The 24,264-nt window shown below is 43.7% G+C and overlaps 1 protein-coding gene across 7 annotated transcripts in view; it reads right to left on the minus strand.

Annotated features, from left to right (window-relative positions):
• Positions 1-24,264, minus strand: part of CTCF (CCCTC-binding factor) — a 364,630-nt gene that overhangs the window by 93,095 nt on the left and 247,271 nt on the right. For all 7 annotated transcript variants that reach the window (XM_077457321.1, XM_077457303.1, XM_077457314.1 and 4 more), the window contains one exon: positions 7,995-8,155. In XM_077457321.1, the coding sequence (XP_077313447.1) occupies positions 7,995-8,155 (161 nt within the window). The remainder of the gene's footprint in view (positions 1-7,994; positions 8,156-24,264) is intronic.

Genomic DNA, 24,264 nt, shown 5'->3' on the forward strand with positions numbered 1-24,264 from the left:
ATTTGCCGTTATTTTCCTCATTAGATGTTCTCTACTGGGAATGTTTATGTAGTGAGTTTATCTGAGGCGCCGGTGCCGGACTGCCGTGGCGTGACCCTGGCCCTCGATGGCGTGGTTTGTCCTCGGTGGTCTGGTTTCCGCCGCCCCCCTCTTGGTGGGTGCCGCCTTGCCCGGGGTCCCGGTGCCCTTGCCCCGCTTTGCGGGGGGTGTGGGGATTGCGGGCTGGGCGTGCGACCCTCCTCTGCACTGCAGTTTTCTGCGTGCGGTTAGTCCTGCTACTATGCTGCTTTCTTTATTGTTCTTGTTCTGTTTTCTACTGTTCTGTTTCTCTACCTGTCGCTCTCCCTCTTCTCTTTTCTCTCCTTTGGTTTTCCTCCTCGTCCCCATCCCTCCCCTGCCCAATTCCTTCCCCCGGGTGGGGGGGGGTCCTATCTGCCTTGGTTGTTTTGCTGTTTGGGGGTGTGGGCGGTGGGTGCCCCCTTTCTGTGACCCGATGGCTACGGTGAATTTTATCTCGTTTAATGTTAGGGGCCTTCTACAGGAGACCCACCTCACCCACACCACTTCCGTTAAATTATATTCCCCCAAATACCCTACCTGGTATTATGGCCTCTCGGATATTGCTAAGGCCAAGGGCGTGGCCATCGGGTTTCGGAGGGGTACCGCGTTTAAGTTAGATGCTATGTTGTGTGATCCGGCTGGCCGTTTTTTGTTTCTCCGGGGCACTCTGGGCAGCATGTCATGCACTCTGGCTACTCTTTACTCCCCCAATAGACACCAAGCTTCATTTGTCGCCTCGACACTTTCTAAACTGGGAGACTTCGCGGGGGGTTGTGCGGTCCTGGCGGGTGACTTCAATGCGGCTCTGGAACCTTCTCTGGACACTTCCAGGGGGAGTTCGCCCTTGTCCTATAAGCAGTTGAAATGTATACGCACAAAACTTCATGAGCTGCAGTTGATTGACACCTGGAGGATCGCGCACCCCCGCGAACGTGATTTCACCTTTTTCTCCCCGGTGCACCATACCTATTCGAGAATTGATCTCTGTTTTCTTGATCACCAGCACCTGCCACTCCTAGTTAAGTCGGCCATTGAAACCTCTCCCCTGTCGGACCATGCTCCGACTTCGTTTACCCTTAAGGTTGAATCTTTGCCGCCCAAGGCTGCTAATTGGCGGCTGAACGAATCCCTCATATCCGAGGAGGCGGACAGGAAGGTCTTGGGTGAGGAGTTGGATTTCTATTTTCAGACTAATATGTGTAGCGAGATCTCCCCGGGCATGCTGTGGGAAGCGCACAAGGCCTTTATTAGGGGTAAACTTACTGAACTGGGGGCCAGGAAGAAGAGGGAACGGTTGGCACAACAGCTTAAGTTGGTTGCGGAGATTAGGAGCCTAGAGAGGATTCATAAGCGGAGCCTCTCAGTCCCCATTTTACACACCCTTACAGCGAAGCGAGAATCCCTGAAGTCCCTCCTACACTTGGAGCAGAAGTCTAGATCGAGGCTGGTGGCCCAGCGCTTTTACGAGTGGGGGGATAGGCCTAGTAGGTTGTTAGCTGCTTCCATTAGGCGACGGAGAGCCGCTGCGTTTATACCTAAAATTAGAACCCCGGGGGGGTCCATGGCCTACGCAACTCCTCAGATAGCTAAGGAATTTAAGGATTTCTACCAGCATCTTTATCATGTCCGCCGCATAGATTCCGACGGGGACGATAGGCGGCGGCTCATTCAGGAGTATCTGGACCGAGCTGCCCTCCCTCACCTCTCCGCTGTGGCCCTCGCTGCTCTGGAAGGGGAATTTACATCGACGGAATTATTCAGAGCACTACGAGATATGGCGAAGGGCAAAGCACCCGGCCCGGATGGCCTTTCAGTGGCATATTATCGCTTCTATGCGGATAGGTTGCTCCCCCACCTTTCTAATTACGCTAATGTGACCTTGTCCGGCGGTGTTCTCCGTCCGGAGACTATTCATGCCCATGTTACGGTCATACCTAAGGACGGGAAGGACCCAGCCGATTGTGCAAGCTATCGCCCTATCTCGTTGCTTAACATTGATGCCAAAATTTACGCTAAGGCAATTGCGAATAGATTATTGCCTCTGGTCCCACAATGGATTACACGGGACCAAACGGGTTTTATACCAGGGAGAGAGGCTCGCGACAATTCTTTACGCACCATCACACTAATGTCGCTTGTACGGCGTCGGTCCCAGCCCACCCTGTTGCTTTCCACGGATGCTGAGAAGGCATTTGACAGGGTGGACTGGGAGTTTCTTATGGCGACGTTGTCTCATCTCGGGGTCGGCCCTGCCCTCAGATCGCAAATTTTAGCTCTTTATAGTCATCCCACGGCCCAGTTGCGGGTTAATGGTACTCTCAGTGACCCTTTTACTCTACATAACGGTACGCGCCAGGGCTGCCCGCTTTCGCCCATACTATTCGCAATATCGTTGGAACCCTTCCTGTCTATTGTCCGTCGTAACCCGAACATACACGGTGTTTTAGTGGGTAGGACGGAACACAAATATGCGGCCTATGCCGATGATATTTTGTTTTATGTGCAACAGCCCCTGATTTCTCTCCCTAACCTCATAGCCGAATTTACCGCTTATGGCAGGGTTTCTAATTTCAAAATAAATATGTCTAAATCTGAAATTCTAAATTTAACGGTCCCTCCCCTTGTAGCAACGAATCTTAAACAATATTTCCCCTTCACTTGGCAGACACGGCGCCTGAAATATTTAGGTATCTACCTAACGCCCAATCTACTTGCTCTTTTCCGGGCCAATTTTCTCCCGCTTCTTAATACGCTTAGATCAGACCTCCAGAAGTGGTCCCAGTTAGGTCATTCCTGGATGGGTAGGATTGGGGTAGTGAAGATGAACCTGCTGCCCAGGGTGCTCTTCTTGCTGCAAATGATCCCCTTCGGGGTGCCGGTGGGTTTCTTCACTATATTACACTCGATGGTTTACAGGTATATCTGGAATAGGAGGAAACCCCGACTCCCACGGTCCCTGCTTATGCGCCCACGGAGCGCGGGGGGCCTGGCGGTGCCGGATTTCCGACTCTATTTCTGGGCCATTGTGCTGGCCAGGCTTTCAGACTGGAAATATAGTGTAAATACTAAGTTGTGGGTCGAGCTGGAAACGATGTTGGGTGGGACTGACCTTTCTAACCTTATGTGGCTTCCAAGGCAATATAGGGCTTTGTCTACCGATTCTTCACCTCTAACGACCTCGTCTCTGGCAGTATGGGACTCTTTGTATAAAAAAGCTCCGGGCTCTATAACTCACCTTTGCTGTCTTTGTCAGGCCACAACTATTTTCCACCTGGTAATATGGGACCTTGCTCACGTGTCCCTTGGAGCCTCGGGGACAAGACTCTCCATCAGTTCACCGGCCCCTCCGGAGTTCTCCCTCTCCCCACCATCATGGGGGAGTCACCTATCTCATTCATGGATCGGTGGAAATACTGTCAACTGTCGGCATTTGTTCGATCTCTTCCTAAACCACTACGCTCCGTGTCCGATCTTACACCGCTGGAATCTGCTTTTTCAGGTGCCCTACCTGTGGAGAGACCCGTCTCCTATTTTTACCACCTGCTGATATCCCTAGAATCTCACAGGACACCTACTTTTATCCGCAACTGGGAGCTAGATTTGGATAAGGAACTCACTCCTGCCCAAGTATCTACCATTCTTCACAGGGCGCACGCCACTTCGGGGTCCGCCAGAACAGCTGAGATGTCCTACAAGCTTCTGACCAGGTGGCATTATACGCCTGTAACACTGCACCGGTTTTTCCCCCAGACCTCACCGCTCTGCTGGAGAGAGTGCGGTGAGCGAGCCTCCCACGCTCACATCTGGTGGTACTGCCCACGAATACGCCCGTTTTGGCTCGCAGTTCTATATTGGATCCAGCAAATTCAGGGTCGGGAGGTTCCTAATGATCCATGGCATGTGTTGTTTCACTGTTAGGGTCAGCCAGCAGGCTCATATAAACGCTCTATTACGCCCCATCTCCTCAATGCGGCAAAGACTCTTATCCCGAGATATTGGAAACAGAGGAAGATTCCCACGCTCCGTTGCTGGCTGCTCAAAGTTGATCAACTATACTACATGGAAGACATGACACTCTCTCTGAGAGGCAAGTCTGACCTTGCAAAAAAGATATGGGCCTGCTGGGTCGCCTTTAAGTATACACCTCCGTATGCGGATATGGTATCCCGACCAGTGTAATGTGCTGTAGCCATGTTTGTTTGGGTTTTGTTTTGATGAGATATGTATATCCTGTTTTATTCTCTGAATTATCAGTCTGGCGGTTGGGACCCCCCCCCCCCCCTGCTTTCTTCCTTCTATCTGGACTTTCCTTTTCTCTTTTTCCTCTTCTGGTTAAAATTGAGGGGAGTCATGTACATTTTTTTGAGCTACTCATGTTGGAGTCTAAGTATTTCTCTGGGTGGTTGATGCTTACTGGTTGTACCGCTCCTCTGTTATGTATGCGATGACTTGTATGTACTCCTTCTCTTTAATAAAAACTAAAAAAAAAAAAAAAAAAAAAAAATGAATACCTTCTTCTGTATGGTATCTACAAGCAGTCCCAAGTACTGTAATCTCCTTGATGGTTTTAAGGAGGATTTTTCTAGGTTGAGTATCCAACCCAGAGATCTCAGGTAGTTACAGCTGTGATCAGACTCTGGTTTAGACCTGAGACTGAATGATCTATTAAAAGGTAGATAGTCTAAATAGGCTAGGACCGTTACGCTTTGAGCCCTTAATCTGGCTAAAAGAGGTGCCAGAATATTTCAGAACACCTGTGGTGCTGGGGCTAAACCGAATAGTAGGGTCACAAAATGAAAATAATGATTTAATATTTCAAAGTACAGAAATTTTGCGGGAAATATGGGCACCTGGAGATATGCATCTTTGATATTGATTGAAGACAAAAAAACTACCCTCCTTGCAGGATGGACACAACCGATCGGATTGACTCCAGGCGTAAGGATCTGATGTTTAAGTGCCGATTTAGATCTTTGAGATCTAGAATGGGTCTTACCTCTCCGTTTGGTTCTGGAACCATAAAAGGTTTGACTCAAAACCTGTGCCCTGTTCCACTAAGGCATTGTTTCTCAACTCCAGTCCTCAAGGCGCACCAACAGGTCATGTTTTCAGGATTTCCCTTCAGATGAAATGGCTGTGGTAATTACTAAGGCAGTGAAAACTGATCAAATCACCTGTGCAAAACAGTGGAAATCCTGAAAACATGACCTGTTGGTGTGCCTTGAGGACTGGAGTTGAGAAACACTGCACTAAGAACCTCTGATACCGACAACTGGGATAATAGATGATCCAGAGCCAAAAACAGACTTATTCTCTGGATCCTTGGGAACATTTGCCCTTAGAAAAAACAAGTAGACGGAAACTCTCTGAACTCTAGTTGTAACCTAGAGAAAACTGCAGAAGCCACCCACCTGTCTCAACATTTCCTACCAGATCTTTGAGAAATACAGGAGCCCTCCCCCCACCCGAGCGAGCTGGGGCACCCCTTCATAAGGAGGTTTTAGCATCCTGCTTTGTGGGCTTTCTGTCCCAAGATCTCTTCTGACCCTGGTGCTGCCCTTGGGGTCTTCACCTTGAACCTGATGGTTGAGGCCGTCGAGACTGCCTAGAAGCTGATGCCCCTGGCACAGAAGAGGCAGCACACTTAGAGAAATATTTGAACAACTTCTTTACTGGTAAAAGTAGTTTTTCCCATTAGAGATCCTTTGGATGTATTTTATCCAGATAGTCTACAAATACCATGAAAAGGGGAAACTGGCTAGGAGCTTTTTACAGGGTGCTTCGGCTGACCAATTTTTCAGCCATAGAACTCTGCAAGAATGCACTAGTCCAAGCATAAGCCATGAGGCTTAAACGATAAAAATCTTTCATAGCATCTACTGTGAAATAGTGTGTCTGATACACCAGCCCATTACTGGGCCTGCTGATCAGGCAGAATCTTAAGTATCTCCACAAACTGTTCCTTAATGGACTGGGATACACAAATTGCAGCAAGAGCCGGCTGCACTACTGAACTTGCTTAAGACATACTGCTTTTAGAAAGACGTTCCAACTTTTTATCTGTTGGATCCTTTAACATCAGCACATTATCCATCGGACATGTGAGATTCTTGCTCACTGAGGTGATTGCAGCATCAATTGCTGGAAACCCATTTTTTTTCATAGAAATCCTCTTCCATAGGATAAAGCGTGGAGAATTTCTTAGGAAGATAATATTGTTTATCGGGATGTTCCCATTCAGAATACATAAGCCTTTTTAGCCATGCATGAATAGGAAAAAACATCCTCAGAGGAGGGAGGTTCTAATGAACCCAAATTAGAGGTGGGTTCCTCAAGAACCTGCGCTACAGGCAGCAAAAAGGTCAAACCAACCAATTTAATAAGGGTGTGCACAAGCAACCTGTCTTGTGATGCTACTCCTATATTAGGATGCTCGGAAGAGGATAAATAAATATCTTCCAAATATTTGTTAAGACCTACCTGATCCCCAGCCTCCTGCACAAGAGGGTCCTGAGAACTAGATGGGAATCTGCTATGTTTAGCCCCACTATGGAGAGATATAGCATCAATCTTCTTTCCCATTTACAAATGGTAGAAGAACAAAAACTTGTGTGATATATACTCAGAGGAAACGGATTTAGTTGACTGCAAACCCATTGACCCCTTTAGAACCCTTAGAGGAGTTGCTGGTCCCATTACCACTCATAGCCTTAAGCATAAAGCAGAGGCACTACCAGCAAAAGAATTTACACTGCTAGGCTATAGTCCAGCGCTATTAGGCATGACGGCATTATACACAGAAGGAGAAATTCCTGAGAATACCTCCCAGCAGGGTTATCTAAGATAAAACCCAATCTTCACCCTTCATGACGGGCTCCGAAACCTTCAGGGACAGGGGAACCTCTGGTTACCCACAATACTGGACCTGTGACAGCACCCTGCCAGTAAAAAAACTTTATGGCCTTACTACCAAAAAGTACTGGATCCGAGGGTCCAGCTCTCTAAAAGGGAAGTGTTCGCAAGCAAAACCTTGTTTCTTTGGGCACAAGGCCCAGGTACCATTCATTTAGCCCATGAAAAGACATCAGAACGCATCCGGTCAGCATGGCTAGCCCCAACAGGGAAGCACAGTACATCTTTACTCATGACCAACACCTTAGACACTGGCGGCAAAAATTGAGTGGGAGGGGTTATATAGGTAGTACACCTTTTCATTAAGGGCATGCCAGTGTCCATCACCTGAAGGTGGCCTAAAACCTACATAGTGATTACTATGGCTCTGTGTTACCTGATGTATGATAAGAAAACTGAGCACTGTTTTTACTTTTAAATGGGGGGCCAGGATCTGCCACCAGATTCCAAAAAGCCCCATGCCCTCAGAACTGCACAACCACTGCCCATTGTAGAAGGGAAGATGTTGGGGGCATGTGGCCTGGTATGGTCCAGGATGGGGGGGGGGGGGCACCCTTTTCTGACCTGCTAGGCTGCATGCTCGGATAAGGGTCTGGTATGGGTTTTGAGGGGGAATCCCATGCCGTTTTTTTTGGTGTAGGTTTCCCCTCAAAATCCACACCAGACTGAATGGTATGATCCCCTTAAAGATCCTCAGAGCACAAGTTGCACCACAAGTCGGATCATCACGGGCTCGCTGGACAAGTGCCCTTATTAAAAGTCAGCTGCTACAGAATTTGTAGTCGGCGAAAAAAAAACACGCTGGAATACCCCTTTAAAGTAGGAAAAAAAAAAAAAAAAAAAACACCTGTTGAATGACCAGAAATGCAGTCACCTATTGTGCGCATACCATCAGATAAGCTGCTTAATATAACCATTTACTGTGCATTAAAGGATCAGTTATTTTCAGTTACAAAACTAGAGTCCTAGAATTTTAGTTTACATTTCATATTTCACAGCTTTCAATAACAAGAGAGGGTCACCTGTCTGCAAGCATATTCACACTGGTCGCATTTGAATCGCTTTTCATTTTTGTGAGACTTCTGGTGTTGAATCAGGGCATATCGCTCATGAAAGACTGTATCACAGTAGCGACACTTCTTGCCTTGCTCAATAAAAGAATGCTGTTTTCTTAAGTGAACCCCTTGATGAACAGAAGAAAAAATAAATAAAAAAATAAATACTAATGAGTTATATATCAACATGGCATTTAATAAATTAAACACAAAATGAATTACTTAATGTTGAAGGAAGCCAGTACTGCTAGAATATAGAAGTCGTTATTGCTAACCTATCCTAAAAATTCTATCTCCCTGGATATCAAATTGATAAAGAAACTGCAGTAATTTCTAAAGGCCTGTACAGACTATCAGAAAATAGGACAAAAATATTGCTTTTGAAACGATCATATAAGCTGATCGTTGGTACACCGCTTTTGTCTGAAATTTTCCAGAGGGACAAACACTTGTTATTGTATGATACCAGATCGTATGATCTTCATTTGATCAGTACAGTTTTCGTCTGAAAATACAATAGAAAAACATCACTACTGATTTTTTATCCTCGCGTACGAGAATTTTCTTATTTTAGTAAACCTGATTTTCAATATGTAGACTAGAATGCAAAAACAAAAAACAAAGGGCAATCATTCGTCCAATAATCTCATTGTGTGTACTAGGCTCAAGTCGCTACAAGTACGAGTAGGGCTGCAACTAACGATTACTTTTATAATCGATTAGTTGGCCGATTATTTTTTTTGATCAGTTAATAAAAAAAAAAAGTGTGTCAAATTGACGTTCATTTTCAACCACAGCGACAGGAACATTTGGAAATAGAAAACGTCTTAGTCAAAGTAATTTTAAGACAGTGTATCTGGTTTTCGTTGAGAAATTACATTAATTTTAAAAACAAATGTTAAAAACAAGTGAAAATTTCAAACAAAATTCTTTCATTCAGCGAATGTACAAATATTTTTTGTCTGATTATTCTCATCTGAAAACTGATCTGTGTGGCCAGCATAAGGCTCGGTACACACCTATGCAGTTTGCTTTTGATCTGTTTCTGCAGTGCTTTTTGCTGTGCGTTTAGATTTTTGAGCACGTGATTTTACTGCAATTTTCATTTTTGCATTTTCTTTGGGCAGACTAAAAAACACAAATTGCTGCAAAAACGCATTACATGCTTTTTTGCAGCTTCTCCATTGAAGTATATTGAATCAATAAAGCACAATTTTGCATTAATACTGACCCTTTCAGATGTGAACGTGTCCCACAGGAAACCACGTAAATGAACTGTAGTGCATTTCTGCAAAAAGCCCCAATAAACATAGATGTGAACCAGGTCTAAGCTGTTTAGTAACATAATGCGGTAAAAAAAAAAAAAAAAAAAAAAATGAAAATTAGCCCTTTATAGTAGAAAAAAAGCAGATAATCACTACTGTAAGGGGTTCTTTTTTTACTGTAGAAATGTGAAAGTAATTTACAGTAGCGCTTATTTGCTCTTTTACTATAAAGGGCTCTTTTTTTAACCCCATTATGTTACTAGTTGATTAATCGATTATGAAAATGGTAATCGATTTCATCAAAAAAAAAAAAAAAAAAAAAAAATAAAGGCTAGCCAGACAACCGTCAGCAACAACAGCCCTTATATACTTTCCATTGAGTGTCCATGCACACTGACATTAAAAATCGCTTCTTCTAAAGGAGTTTTGTGTTTTGCCTGTAGAAGCTGCTTAATGTTATCCTATGTGTACATGTAATCTATATGTCCATACTCATTAGGACGATTACAGGCATATTTTAAGTGTAACGTTTAAAAATCCTTCTGGTTTGCGTTTTTGATTGGACCTTTCCAGGACAAAAAAAAAAAGCATAACTCTCCTAAAATAATGTGTACACAAAACACTATATGAGCGTGTTTTATTTTTCTATCAAAGGGACAGGCAGTTTAAGCTCAGTGTGCATGCAGCCCAAGGAATGACCTGAATAATTAAAGAGGAACTAAAGGCAGGGAGGGAAAAAAAAAAAAAAACACACACACACACGCACACACACCATGTAAGGCAAAGGCATAATGAGCTAGTATGCATACAGCATACTAGCTCATTATGAATAACTTGCCTAAGATGGAAGCCCCCAAAGCGACCCTCGTTCTTCTCCATTGCCATCATCTATCCCGTAGTGACTTCTGGGTATCTCAGCTCGAGCCGCCACTAACGGCATGATTACCGTTAGCAGCGGCATGCTCAGTGCACCAGTCTTTTGCAAATATCTTGCATTGTATATTGTGTCTCCCAGTGTTAGTACTCCCGCCGACCGCTCTAAAGAGCTGACTGGGGGCAGATTGACCTGGTTGAGATCCGTTTGGTACTGGAAAGCTCCTTGGGGACATAGAGAAGTGTTTGCAGAGTGAGGATAAGTACACCAGAAAGTTAACTCTGCAAAGACATTATCGGTTTAGCGGATGTGCGCTCGTGTCACCCCTGTATGCCCGATCAACATATTTAAGGTACCATGGCTTATACCTGAAGATCATCTCCCATCCACAGAGACAGTAGTATAGTCTGGGTATGTTGTGTTCTCTGAACAAAGCAGAATAAGGATTCACGAACAATAAAAACGGGAGCCTTTGAAAGGTGGTCGGGAGCAGCGTTCAAAATCTCAGACTTCCTGTGATACAGAGACAGGGGGCTGGAGATCAAATACATTGCCCTCGCCCAGACACACCCATAAGACTCCCCTAGTTATTATTCATTGTTCTGTATAAATTCATCCTGTGTTGACATTCATATCCTGTGAGGTCATATCCTGTGGCAGGAGCAATTGGCTGTTAGGGCCAAGGCTTCCCATTTGCGACTTCCTTTGTGTGAATAAACGCCAAGAGCCTCTGCCCAGCAGGGCAGATGAAGGAACAATGGCGCCAAGATGGTGATTAGGTCTGTTTTACTGGGGAAATATGGGAGACATGGCTTGTTTAAAGATGCATTATACCATGAGACTGAGAGGGTGCATATTAGCGCAGGTGAGATTGATGAAATATAGCATATAGTGAAATCTAAACATCAAATGAGTAATTTCTAAATTGTGAAAATAAACATTGCTTTAACCTGTAAAGGACAGAGGTGAAGCTCCCTAGTTAAACATATATATTTACTATTCTACTGTACAGTGTCTATACCACTATTCAAGCCAAAATCTAGTTATTACCAAGGTGGAATATAGTGCAATTTGAATCCTGCGCATTTTTCTAAAAATGACTGTAAACCTCAGATATAAAATATGAGCAAAGCATATCTTTGAATACTGTGTACTTGTGTGATTTCAATCCGATGCCTCATTCCACTTTTATCTGTGCTTCTAAAAAAAATTCCCAATTCTGCAAAAAAATTGAGAGAAGACCACTCCAACACACAGCCTGTGGTTGACAGCCACAGCTGTGAATGTTCTCGTGTACTAGGAGGGGCATGTGTCTTTTGCCTTCAATCAGGGCTGAGAGCTCTCTTCACTGAGCTCTGCAGTAAGGCTACTTTCACACTGGGGCAGGCAACGGAGGTAATTCAGTAATTTACTGGCACTATTCGGCCACCAGTGGGGCGGTTTTAACCACCGCTAGCAGGCGAAAAAGGCTTAAAACCACCCGCAAAGTGCTGCCCCATTGTTTTCAATGGGCAAGGGCGCTGCAAAGATGCGCAGGGCTTTTACCGTCCAGCAAGCGTACCGCTCCAGTGTGAAAGCCTGGAGAGATAGGAGAGGCTCTTCATAGGTGCTATTTTTATCACTAACGCCTGTAAAACGACTCAGTGTGAAAGTAGCCTGTAAAGAGCCTCTCCTGTCTCTCCAGTGTGAAAGCCAGAGGGAGCAGTGTATACAACGGGGCAGCGACGCTTTACAGGTGGTTTTAACCCTCTTTCGGAGAATAGCGCCACTAAAATGAGTGAAGCGGCGCTTTACCGCAGACGCCCACCCCAGTGTGAAAGTAGCCTGAGAGATTTCAGATGCCTTCCCTCTGCTCTTCAGAACCAAGAGCTCATGTGCAAAATGCAAAACAGATGAAATGGCTGCAGATAATTAGGCACGTCTTATATGGGATTTGTTTCATCTCTATCACCTGATGCTAGTTACTTCACCAAATATATGTAAGGGTTTACAACCACTTAAAGTGGAATTAAACCAAAAATGTATTCTATTGCAACTTAATCAGATATGGGGGCTGCACTAGTTTTTTTTAGGATTTTTCACCTGGTGTATTAGAGTGCCTACACTTAGGATGAAGTTAGACAGACTTGCAGATTTACATACACTGAACAAGCTGAAGCCAGACTCCAGCTAACCTTTTTTATGCAGCTACAGCAACAGTTACTTTTGGGAAAAGGTTTGACATATATAAATAAAATCTCATCACTGTAAGCACCCCTGTCAATAGTAAATGGTTTGCAACAACCCTTTAAATTAGACTACTACCATTAGTAGTGTCCGTTTGTTTTGCTAAAAAGTAACAGTTACTGGCAGGATCACCATGTGAAAATAAAAGAAAGCCTAAAAAAAAAATTAGTAAGCTCCAAGATAATGTTTACTTATGGGCTTAATGACACTTTAAGGTCCAATTGAATTCCTCTTTTTATTACGAAGAGGATGTAGAAGCAATATTGTACTTCATAAAAAAAAAAAAAAAAAAACGGTCTCTGGAACAAAGTTTTCGCCTTAGACCCCTTTCACGCTGGGGCGTTTTTCAGGCGTTTTTCAAGCGCTTTAGCGTTAAAAAAAGCGCCTGTAAAGCGCTTGAAAGAAGCCTCATCTGCAGTCCCAATGTGAAATGTCAGCGCCCAAAAAACGCTCGTAAAGCGCCGCTTAAACTAGCAGCGCTTTTCGAGCGTTAATGGGGCGCTTTTAACCCGTGCTAGTGGCCAAATAAAGGGTTAAAAGAGCCCACAAAACGCTGCTGCCAATAGCATTTTTCAGGCGTTTTACAAGCGCTTCCCATTGATTTCAATGGGAAGGGGCGTTTTAGGAGCGTTGTATTCACCGCTCCAAAAGCGCTGCAAAGAAGCTGCTTGCAGGACTTTTTTTGACGCCCTGCCAGCGCAGCGCCTCAGTGTGAAAGCACTCGGGCTTTTACATTGGGATTGCAGTTGCAGCTTCTTTCAGGCGCTTTTTTTAACTCTAAAGCGCCTGAAAAACGCCCCAGTGTGAAAGAGATCTTGGTGTGAAAGCACTTGGGCTTTTACATTGGGATTGCAGTTGCAGCTTCTTTCAGGCGCTTTTTTTTAACGCTAAAGCGCATGAAAAACGCCTGAAAAACGCCCCAGTGTGAAAGCGGTCTTAGTACGCAAAGTAACATCCGCCCAAATCCCTCTAAACGCCAGACATAGCACTACTTAACCTCAAAATCGAGGGTATAAACAAGCACACACAAGCTTTGGTTTTCTTCATCCTGTTGGGCACGAAAATTATGATAGCAGCCCATTGGAAAAAGGCGACGGTCCCGATCACAGCGGTAAAAGGTAAAATATCCTGGATCATTGCGCAGGAGAAAATAGTATCATTAAGGACAAAAAAAAAAAAAAAACAAAAAAAAAAAACAAAAAAAAAAAAAAAAACGCAGCTTCGAACTCATATGGGAACCATGGACTAAACATTGCCACATTCCCTTATACCCGGGCTACAAACCATCTAACTGACCATGGCACTGGGTGTCCCACACACCCCCCCCCCACCATACCTTTCTGGAACATATCTGCATCCCACTTCGCTTGCTGGGGTGGAGGTCAGGGTTGTCCACGGGGGGCCTCCCGGCCACAGCAAGATAACTTTATGGGTGGCTGGGGGTCTGCCGCTGCTTCCCCTGCCGGGAGCGGCGGGAGTGTGACTTTCCCTGTGGCTGACCTACCTTAGTGTTCCCCCTCCACCTCTCAGCTTTGCTGTACTGTCTGCTAGATAGCCCTAAGGGCATGTTGAGTACTCAATTATCTGTTAAAGCATTGTTCTCATGCCACCACTCAGGTATAACCTTTGTGCAAATTGCATGATGTACCACCAAGCCTTTGGCCTTGTGGCCCATCTTCTCTATTTCTGTAAACAACTTGTTTAACCACAACAATACAGGGCACTTTCACCCCCTTCCTTCCCAGCCCAATTTTCAGCTTTCAGCGCTCTAGCGCTTTCAGTGACAATTGCGCGGTCATGCTACACTGTACCCAAATGAAATTGTTATTTTGTTCGCACAAATAGAGCTTTATTTTGGTGTTATTTATTCACGACTCCGTTAAATGTATTCTGCTACATGTTTTTGGTAAAAAAAAATTCCGTTAAGTGTATAATAATTAGTTTGTGTGATCACGGACATATGTACGCAAATGATCATGTACATATGTGTGCAGGTGATCACGTACATATGTGTGCAGATAATCATTGGGACATGTGATTTTAGTGGGACATATGTGGGGGACATGTTTTTATTATTAGGGACATGTGTTTTTATTATTTGGAGACATATATGTTTTGGGGACATGTGTGTTTTGGGGACATATGTGGGGACTGTGTTTGTACTGTGTGGTGTGTTGTGTGTTTACACTACACTGATGATCAGTGAGTAAAAAGCTGTAAAAAGCAGCCCATACTCACTGATCATCAGCCGGCTGCAGCGTTCTGCTCTCCTCTCCTCAGCGGTGACTTCCGTGTGAGGAGAGGAGAGCCGATTGCCTAGCAACCGGCTGTTTACATCACATGACGGCCGTGATTGGACACGGCCGTCATGTGATCAGGAGGGCCAATCACAGAGCCCTCCTGCCGATCTGAGATGTGCCGTGTCCGGGTGACATGAGCACATCGGGATCGCGCCGCTGCGCGCGATCCCGCTACTCCTGAAGGACGTTCCTGAACGTCCTATCAGGAGTAGACGGCTCCCACCCGGCCGTATATATGCATTGGCCGGGTGGGAAGTGGTTAAGTTCGCTCTGTTCGTTAAATTGGAAAATGCTTTGTACTTATATGAATACAAAATAAAAAAAATTTGAAAGAAAAAGAAACAAAACAAAAAAAAACCACTCCAAGTGGTACAGCAAAAGTTAAATACTACAGTGCTTTTGCACAAAGCAACTGTTTGGCTCTACAGCTGTACAACACAACCTCCAGAACAGAAACTCCAATAGTTTGCTACCTCTTCCAGAGCAGCACTTTGATTTTGAACAGCGTTTGAGACTGTTGGAGAACTTAGCTGCTGCTTTGCATGAAAGAATCATGGTTTTGACACTGGTGTGCTGGCAACAAAAGGGTATTTTTTCACCCTTGCAGCAGCAATTGTGTGCTTATTATGAGTGTATATGCAGACTAGCTGCATTACAGTAATACATATACAGTCAAAAATATTGGCACCCCCGCATTTCTCTCAGATAATGCACCACTTTGTCCAGAAAAGTGTTGCAAGTACAAATGTTCAGGCATTCTCATGTTTATTTCTTTTATTTGTATTGGTGGAGAAACCAAAAGCCAAAATCTCACATTCCACAAAAAACTCCCAAAACGGACTGGACATAATTAACCACTTGCCAACAGCTGTAGGCATATATACGTCGGCAGAATGGCACGGCTGGGCAAAGTAACATACCCATACTTTACTTTGAATTTCCGGCCGTGCGCACCGCCGGTGGTGTGCGCCTGCCACGAGCTCCATGACCCGCGGACTATCGCCATGGGGATACATGCGATCATGTCATGGAGCTGAAGAACGGGGGGATGCCAATGTAAACAGCATATCCTGTTCTGCCTAATGACAGACTAGGAGTATCGCCTCTGGTCTATATCATTATAATATCGTATAAAGTACCACCATCCAGAAATTGTAGTTTTAAAGGAAAAGGCTTAAATGGAAATGCCGGGTAGTCGCTCACACCAACCACATATGTAGTTCCATTCAGCCATATAATGAATTGGACTATACCAGTACTTGGTAATGGAAAAACACTAAGGAAATTTAAAATCAATATAATTTTAATAAAGGTATAAAACAAAACAGTAATGAAATATCACTTGAAGTACAATAATATGCACATCACAGTTGGAGTATTCCTGACAGGTTCGCCATAGGGAACATTCAACCGTAAAGGGTGCACAACAAATTTCCTCGACTAGTTTTGCGGGAAAAGGCCCGCTTCTTCAGGAGGATATCTATATAAAAGTATCACAAACATTAGATAATACATACATATAAAGATATAAGCAATACAGTTATCATAATGTTATTCATTTTACATACACAAATTCCCTATATGTTTAGAAAGGAGATCAGCTCACCCCACTTCAAGGAACAGGCTGTAGGCAGAGTGATCCATAAAGTCCCCCCACAGTGAACATGGGGGATTGGTAAAAGCCGGCTCTGGGTAGATAAGGTTATAATAATTTATCAAATTAAGTAAGGGTATATCTTTGGTTAAGAAAGGGAGGGAAGGAGAAGGGGGGGGGGGAGACCTCGTGATAGGTAAATCAGTGGAGTTGAGGGGGGGGGGGGGGGGGGGGTTAGTTAGGATTGACTTAAAGTCTGGGATAGTGAGTCACGAGAGCCACGTTGAAAAATGGTCCAAGTGACTGCATATAATCCCAGAGGTTTAAAGTAAAAAAAGTGATTAAACCAAAAAGCTTGCATCTAAATATAATAAATATATATGTGAAAATTATTAACAGTCCAACCGTGAATACCAAATAACAAAGTGTTTCCATGATTAATTAAATGGTGTGGGGGGGGAGAGACAAAGTATTGCCTGCAGTGGGTTTGTGATAGAGATCCGTATATAGAGTGCCATCAGATTGCTTTATGATAAACAGTTCACTTTTACCTTCGATACCGAGCAGATTCCATTTTTGGATCTGTTTATCATAAAGCAATCTGATGGCACTCTATATACGGATCTCTATCGCAAACCCACTGCAGGCAATACTTTATTGTTTGCCACCAGTGCCCACCCGGAACCTTTGGTGCGCAGCATCCCGTTTGCACAGTTTCTGCAATTACGCAGAAACTGTAGCCGGGATGCTGACTTTAAAATTCAAGCTGATGCTTTACGTGATCGCTTACTAGCCAGGGGCTACTCCCCCACTAGCCTGAGGAAAGCCTTTAATAAGGCCGTGTCTCGCTCGAGAGACACACTATTACATAAACGACCTAAGACGACAAGTAATGAATCATTGAGATTCATTACAACATATTCTGCTCATCACAAAACTCTTCGCAATATCCTCACAAAAAACTGGCATTTACTTACGGAGCATCATGTTCTAGCTAAATATGTACGGACTACTCCTGAACTAGTTTTCCGAAGAGCGTGTTCCCTTCGGGATCGTCTAATGCATAGTCACTACACATCTACCAGTTCCATGCATAACCCTTCTGGAGGTACATTTAAATGTAATAACTGCCCCCGTTGCCCATGGATTCTGGAGGGTAAACAATTTACTCTACCCAATGGAGAAGTTTTTCTACCTCGTACGTTCTCTGATTGTAGTACCAAGGGTGTTATATATTTTATGACTTGTAGATGTGGAGCTTTCTATATTGGAAAGACTATCCGAGAGTTTAGACAGAGGATTGGTGACCACCTATATTATTCAGAAAGTGGGAAACTTACCACAATTGGTAGACATTGGTCTTTTCCATCGTTTTGACACCACAGTGATCCAATTCTTTGTCCTCGAAGTAGTCTTCCCAAACCCCAGGGGTGGAAATTGGGATCGAACGATCTTACAGAGAGAAACTTTGTGGATCGAACGACTCAATGCCACCCTACCACCAGGTCTTAATGAGACAATCTCCTACAAACCGTTTTTATAGTAGGTGACGTTTAATATGCCACCATCCTCCTCAAAAATTCCCCCCCCCCCTTTTTGCCCTCCCCCTTTCTTCCTTTTTCCCCTCCTTTTTTTTCCCCCCTTTTCTTCCCCTCCTCTATATAATTTTTAGCTATGGCTACCTGAATAACTCTCTGGTGTACATTTCTCTTCTCTGGGGGACTATATCCCCTGGTTATATGTATATATTTTTATGTACCAAAAAATTATGTATACAATGTTATATTTTATGGACATGTTTGTTGTTCTCCATGTTATAATATCCCTTGTATGTGGGGAGATGTGCTTTGACCCCTACATTTGAGGGACAATGACTTGTGGGTAGAATTGAGTGTCCTTTAATTTTTTTCCCCCCGGTGGACATGTGTTCCCCCTGGTCCGGACGATTAATTCGCCTGACTTGCAAGGGCTAACGCTTGGATCATCTAACCCACTAGCGTTGTTTCCCTTGCGCACTGGCGCAGTAACAGTATAATACTGCACCTGCGCAGTGTGGGGCAACAGACCACATGACGTTCGGACACCGCCGGGACCTGGCGTACGTCTGACGTGGTGGTTGCTAGGTAATCTGTTTGGCGTTCTATCAGAGCGCCGAACAGACGCACCTGCGCAGTAGCGACTGGTCAGTGCGCCTGTGCAGTGCGGATAAGTAGACCACATGACGTCGGACGCCGCCGACTTCCGGCGGACGTCAGACGCTATGTGTGTTGGGGAGCTTATTTAGCGGTCTAATTGACCGCTGAATAGACAGGTTTGCACGGACTCCTCCAGGGCTCTCAACAGGATATTGTCTCCGCTGACAGGTAACCACTGCATATGATGCTATCCATTTATAAACCTATTTAATTATTTCCTTGACGTTTTGGCTTTAGAATGCCTGTCTGTCCCTTATCTTTTTTACACTTAAATGTTCTATATACCCTTTGCAGTATCGATGGCTATCAAGCTATCTAACAGTGGACCTGGTATCTGATATTCAGCAAATGGTACAATATCCTTACAAGCTTGATTAAACCATCTCAACCTTGGTGCCCTGTCTTTATACGATTTTTGATTGGCTTCGTGGTAAGCCGACCTGTTCTTATTGTAATCTCTTTTTTTTCTGGTTTGGAATTAAGGATCTATAGCTTGGTGATGGTTTTTATATATCTTCACCTCCTTCCTTTCCCCAAACAAACCCCTCCCCCTTCCTACCTATGGCTTTCTTCCTCCCCCTCCCCCCTTTCCCCCTACTCCCTCCCTTTTTCTTTACCCCCCCTTTCCCCTCCCGTTTCTCCCAGAACTTTTTTCTTTCCCCCCCTTTTTTTGTTTTTTTCCTTCCTTTTTTCCCTTCCCCTCTTTCTCCCCTCCCCCCTCTCTTTTTCCCTTCTTTCCCCCCCTTCCCCCCCTTCTCTGGTTTGGAATTAAGGATCTTTAGCTTGGTGATGGTTTCTATATATTTTCCTTCCTTCCCCCCTTTGCTCTCTCTCCCCCCCTCTTTCTCTCCCCCCCCCTTTCCTCTTTCTCTCCCCCCTCTTTCCTCTTTCTCTCCCCCCTCTTTCCTCTTTCTCTCCCCCCTCTTTCCTCTTTCTCTCCCCCCTCTTTCCTCTTTCTCTCCCCCCTCTTTCCTCTTTCTCTCCCCCCCCTTTCCTCTCTCTCTCCCCCCCCTTTCTTTCCCCTCCCGTTCCCCCAAAACCTCCTCTTCTTTGCTCCCCCCCTATTCTCCCCCCCCCCACACCGTTTAATTAATCATGGATACACTTGTTTATTTGGTATTCACGGTTGGACTGTTAATAATTTTCACATATATATTTATATAATATATTTGGATGCAAGCCTTTTGGTTTAATCACTTTTTTGACTTTATACCTCTGGGATTATATGCAGTCACTTGGACCATTTTTTTAACGTGGCTCTCATGACTCACTATCCCAGACTTTAAGTCAATCCTAACTAACCCCCCCCCCACCTCACTTCACTGATTTACCTATCACGGGGTCTCCTTTCGCCCCCCCCCCCCCCTTCTCCTTTCCTCCCTTTCTTAACCAAAGATATACCCTTAATTTGATAAATTATTATACCCTTATCTACCCAGAGCCGGCTTTTACTAATCCCCCATGTTCACCGTGGGGGGACTTTATGGATCTCTCTGCCTGCAGCCTGTTCCTTGAAGTGGGGTGAGCTGTTCTCCTTTCTAAACATATAGGGAATTTGTGTATATAAAATGAACATTATGATAACTGTATTGCTTATATCTTTATATGTATTATCTAATGTTTGTGATACTTTTATATAGATATCCTCCTGAAGAAGCGGGCCTTTTTTTCCGCGAAACTAGTCGAGGAAATTAGTTGTGCACCCTTTACGGTTGAATGTTCCCTATGGAGAACCCGTCAGGAATACTCCAACAGTGATGTGCATATTATTGTACTCCTAAAAGTGATATTTCATTACTGTTTTGTTTTATACCTTTATTAAAATTATATTGATTTTAAATTTCATTAGTGTTTTTCCATTACCAAGTACCGGTATAGTCCAATTCATTATATGGCTGAATGGAACAACATATGGGGTTGGTGTGAGCGACTACCCGGTATTTCCATTTAAGCCTTTTCCTTTAAAACTGCCTAATGACAGGACACTGATCATCTGCTCCCTGTCATCTGTTTCTCTTCTCCATGGTCAAACACTGTGACACACAGACACACAATAGAAAGTGGAGTCAATTTTTCAACATTTTAACTGGTTGCCAGTATGATTTCTATATTGTCAGCACCCATTAATAAAGGGGATCTTAAAGTGTTACTAATCCCACAACAGTAAAATCAATCTGTATATGCAATAAAGCACACTCGTTATACTCACTGTGGAACCTAAGGGGTTAACCCTCTGTTGCATAAAAAGGCTGTTTGATCCTGTATGCACAGATCCTCCCCTTCTCACATTGCCATCAAAACATGTCCGGATAAGATCCAGTAAATGGAGTCAGGTTGCACATGCTTAGTTTAGTGTGTATCACTAGGGAGTTTTTTTTTTTCCTTGGAAGGATGCATGTGATCAGCACAGGGCCAAAACAGAGGGTCAGGGGTTCTACATCCTAAAATGACAGCCAGTGCACTATAAAAACTGCTTCTAAAGGCTTTAACCAGACATTGATAGAGATCACAAGACTGCTCTACACTGCTGATGAGAAAAGGTATTTAGTTTATATTTACTAAAATCTATTGCACGTCATGCTGTGAACTGTGGGAGACCAGATATAGTGAATGCAGGGTCCTGGGTTTAGTAATAATTTAATTACAAATTTCAGGAGTATCACAAAACTTGGAATGCAATTATTTCTTACAATTATGAGAAGGTGTTAATAATATTGTCCAGTCCATTTCTGGAGTTTGTGTGTGGAATGTGTCAGATTTGCAGTTTCTCCACTTTTTTGTGCCATACCAATACAAACAAAATAAACAAACACGAGACTACCTAAACATGTGTAACTGCAACAATTTTCTTGAAGTGGTACATTATCTGAAAGAAATGCAGGAGTGCCAATATTTTTGGCCATGACTGTATAAAGCCTTTAACCACTTAACAACTGGCCCATAGCCGAATGACGGCTACAGGGCGGTTGTTGAACTCTGGAAGGCCGTCATATGACGTCCTCCCAGAATTCCGCTCTCGCGCGCCCCCTGGGTCGCACATTTGAGAGCATCCGTGACCACGCTCATCGCGGCTGTTTACCACGTGATCGCTCCGTCAAATGACGGAGTGATCACTTGTAAACAAATTGGCGTCATGTTATGACACCGGTTCCTCCCTCCCCCTCTGTACCGAAGAGATCGGTGTCAGCAGCGCTGTGGGCTGCATCTGCAGTGCCCACATCGCTGCTCACCGAAATTTAACCCTGCCAATACTCCGGAGATACCCTGCCAATACTCCGGAGATACCCAGCCATAGTCGGAGATACCCAGCCATAGTCGGAGATACCCTGCAATAGCCAGCCATAGTCGGAGATACCCTGCAACAGCCAGCCATAGTCGGTGATACCCTGCAACACCAGCCATAGTCGGTGATACCCTGCAACACCCAGCCATAGTCGGTGATACCCTGCAACACCCAGCCATAGTCGGTGATACCCTGCAACACCCAGCCATAGTCGGTGATACCCTGCAACACCCAGCCATAGTCGGTGATACCCTGCAACACCCAGCCATAGACATTCTCCCCCCCCCCCCTCCCGCCGCCCTCCGGTGCTTCTACCGACTCGCCAATACGATCAAAGCCAGAATCTTTAAAACATTTTATTTCAGGCTTTCCAGCCTAGAGGTGAGATGTGGGGTCTTATTGACCCATATCTCACTGAAAAGAGGACCTGTCATGCCATATTCCTATTACAAGGGATGTTTACATTCCTTGTAATAGGAATAAAAGTGATCAAAAAATGTATTTTTGGGGAAAAAAATGTCAAACTAAAATAAAGTAAAATGAACAATAAAAAAAAAAAAATGTGCTCGCATGCAGAAGCGAACGCATACGCAAGTCCCACCCACATATGAAAACGGTGTTCTAACCACGCATGTGAGGTATCGTTGCGAACGTTCGAGCGGGAGCAATAATTCTAGCCCTAGACTTCCTCTGCAACTCAAAACAACACCAGTAAAAAAAATTTTTAAAGCATCGCCTATGGGGGATTTTTAAGTAGCGACGTTTGGCGCCATTCCACGAGCGTGTGCAATTTTGAAGAGTGCAACGACCACCATTGTATTCTCCAGGGTGTTTGCTAAAAACATATATAATGTTTTGGGATTCTATGTAATTTTCTAGCAAATAAATGATGATTTTACATGTAGGAGAGAAATGTCAGAATTGTCCTGGGTGCTCCAGAACGCCTGATGGCGCTCCGTGCATGGTGGGCCTCTGTATGTGGCCACGCTGTGTAAGTCTCACACATGTGGTATAGCCCTAATCGGGAGAAATAGCAGAATGTGTTTTGGGGTGTAATTTGTGGTATGCATATGCTGTGTGAGAAATAAACTGATAATATGACAATATTGTGAAAAAAAAAAAAAGTAAAAAAAATGATGATTTTGCAAAGAATTGTGGGAAAACATGACAACTTCAAAAAACTCATCATGCCTCTTACTAAATACATTGGAATGTCTTCTTTCCAAAAAGAGGTAATTTGGGGGGTATTTGTACTTTTCTGGCATGTTAGGGTCTCAAGAATTGAAACAGGCCGCCAGTACTTCAGGTGTGATCAATTTTCAGATATTGACACCATAGCTTGTGGACTCTATAACTTTCACAAGACCAAATAATATCCACCAATTTGTACTTATTTTTACCAAAGATATGTAGTAGTATAAATTTTGGCCAAAATTTATGAAGAAAAAATTACTAATCTGCTAAATTTTATAACAGAAACAAAGAAAAATACATTTTTTTTTTTTTTACAGAATTTTCGGTATTTTTTGTTTTACAGCACAAAAATTAAAAAACCTAGCGGTGATTAAACACCACCAAAAGAAAGCTCTATTTGTGTGAAAAAAAGGACTAAAATTTCATATAGGTCCAGTGTTGCATGACTGAGTAATTGTCATTCAAAATGTGAGCGCACCGAAAGCTGAAAATTGGTCTGGTTATTAAGGGTGTTTAACCACTTTCAGACCGGACCATTTTGCTGGTAAATGACCAGAGGTCTTTTTACACTTTGGCACTGCGCTGCTTTAACTGGTAATTGCGCGGTCATGCAATGTTGTACCCAAACAAAATTTGCGTCCTTTTCTTCCCACAAATAGAGCTTTCTTTTGATGGTATTTGATTGCCTCTGCGATTTTTATTTTTTGCGATATAAACGTAAAAAGACCGCAAATTTTGAAAAAAAATGATATTTTCTACTTTTTGTTATTAGAAAAATCCAATAAACTCAATTTTAGTCATACATTTAGGACAAAATGTATTCAGCCACATGTCTTTGGTAAAAAAAAAGTCAATAATTGTATATTTATTGGTTTGCGCAAAAGTTGTCACATCTACAAACTAAGGTACGTTTTCTGGAATTTACGCAGCTTTTAGTTTACGACTGCCTATCTCATTTCTTGAGGTGCTAAAATGACAGGGCAGTACAAAACCCCCCCAAATGACCCCATTTTGGAAAGTAGACCCCCTAAGGAAATTGATAAGAGGCATGTTGAGCCCATTGAATATTTTATTTTTTTGCCTCAAGCGATTGAATAATGACAAAAAAAAAATTTTTTTTTTTTTTTTACACAAAGTTGTCACTAAATGATATATTGCTCACACATGCTATGGGCGTATGTGAAATGACACCCCAAAATAAATTCTGCTGCTTCTCCTGAGTACGGGGATACCACATATGTGGGACTTTTTGGGAGCCTAGCCGCGTACAGGGCCCCGAAAACCAAGCACCGCCTTCAGGCTTTCT

The sequence above is a fragment of the Lithobates pipiens genome, unplaced genomic scaffold (assembly GCF_037356315.1).
Source record: "Lithobates pipiens isolate NorthernLeopardFrog02 unplaced genomic scaffold, aLitPip1_a1.2 Scaffold_10, whole genome shotgun sequence".
NCBI classification, from domain to species: domain Eukaryota; kingdom Metazoa; phylum Chordata; class Amphibia; order Anura; family Ranidae; genus Lithobates; species Lithobates pipiens.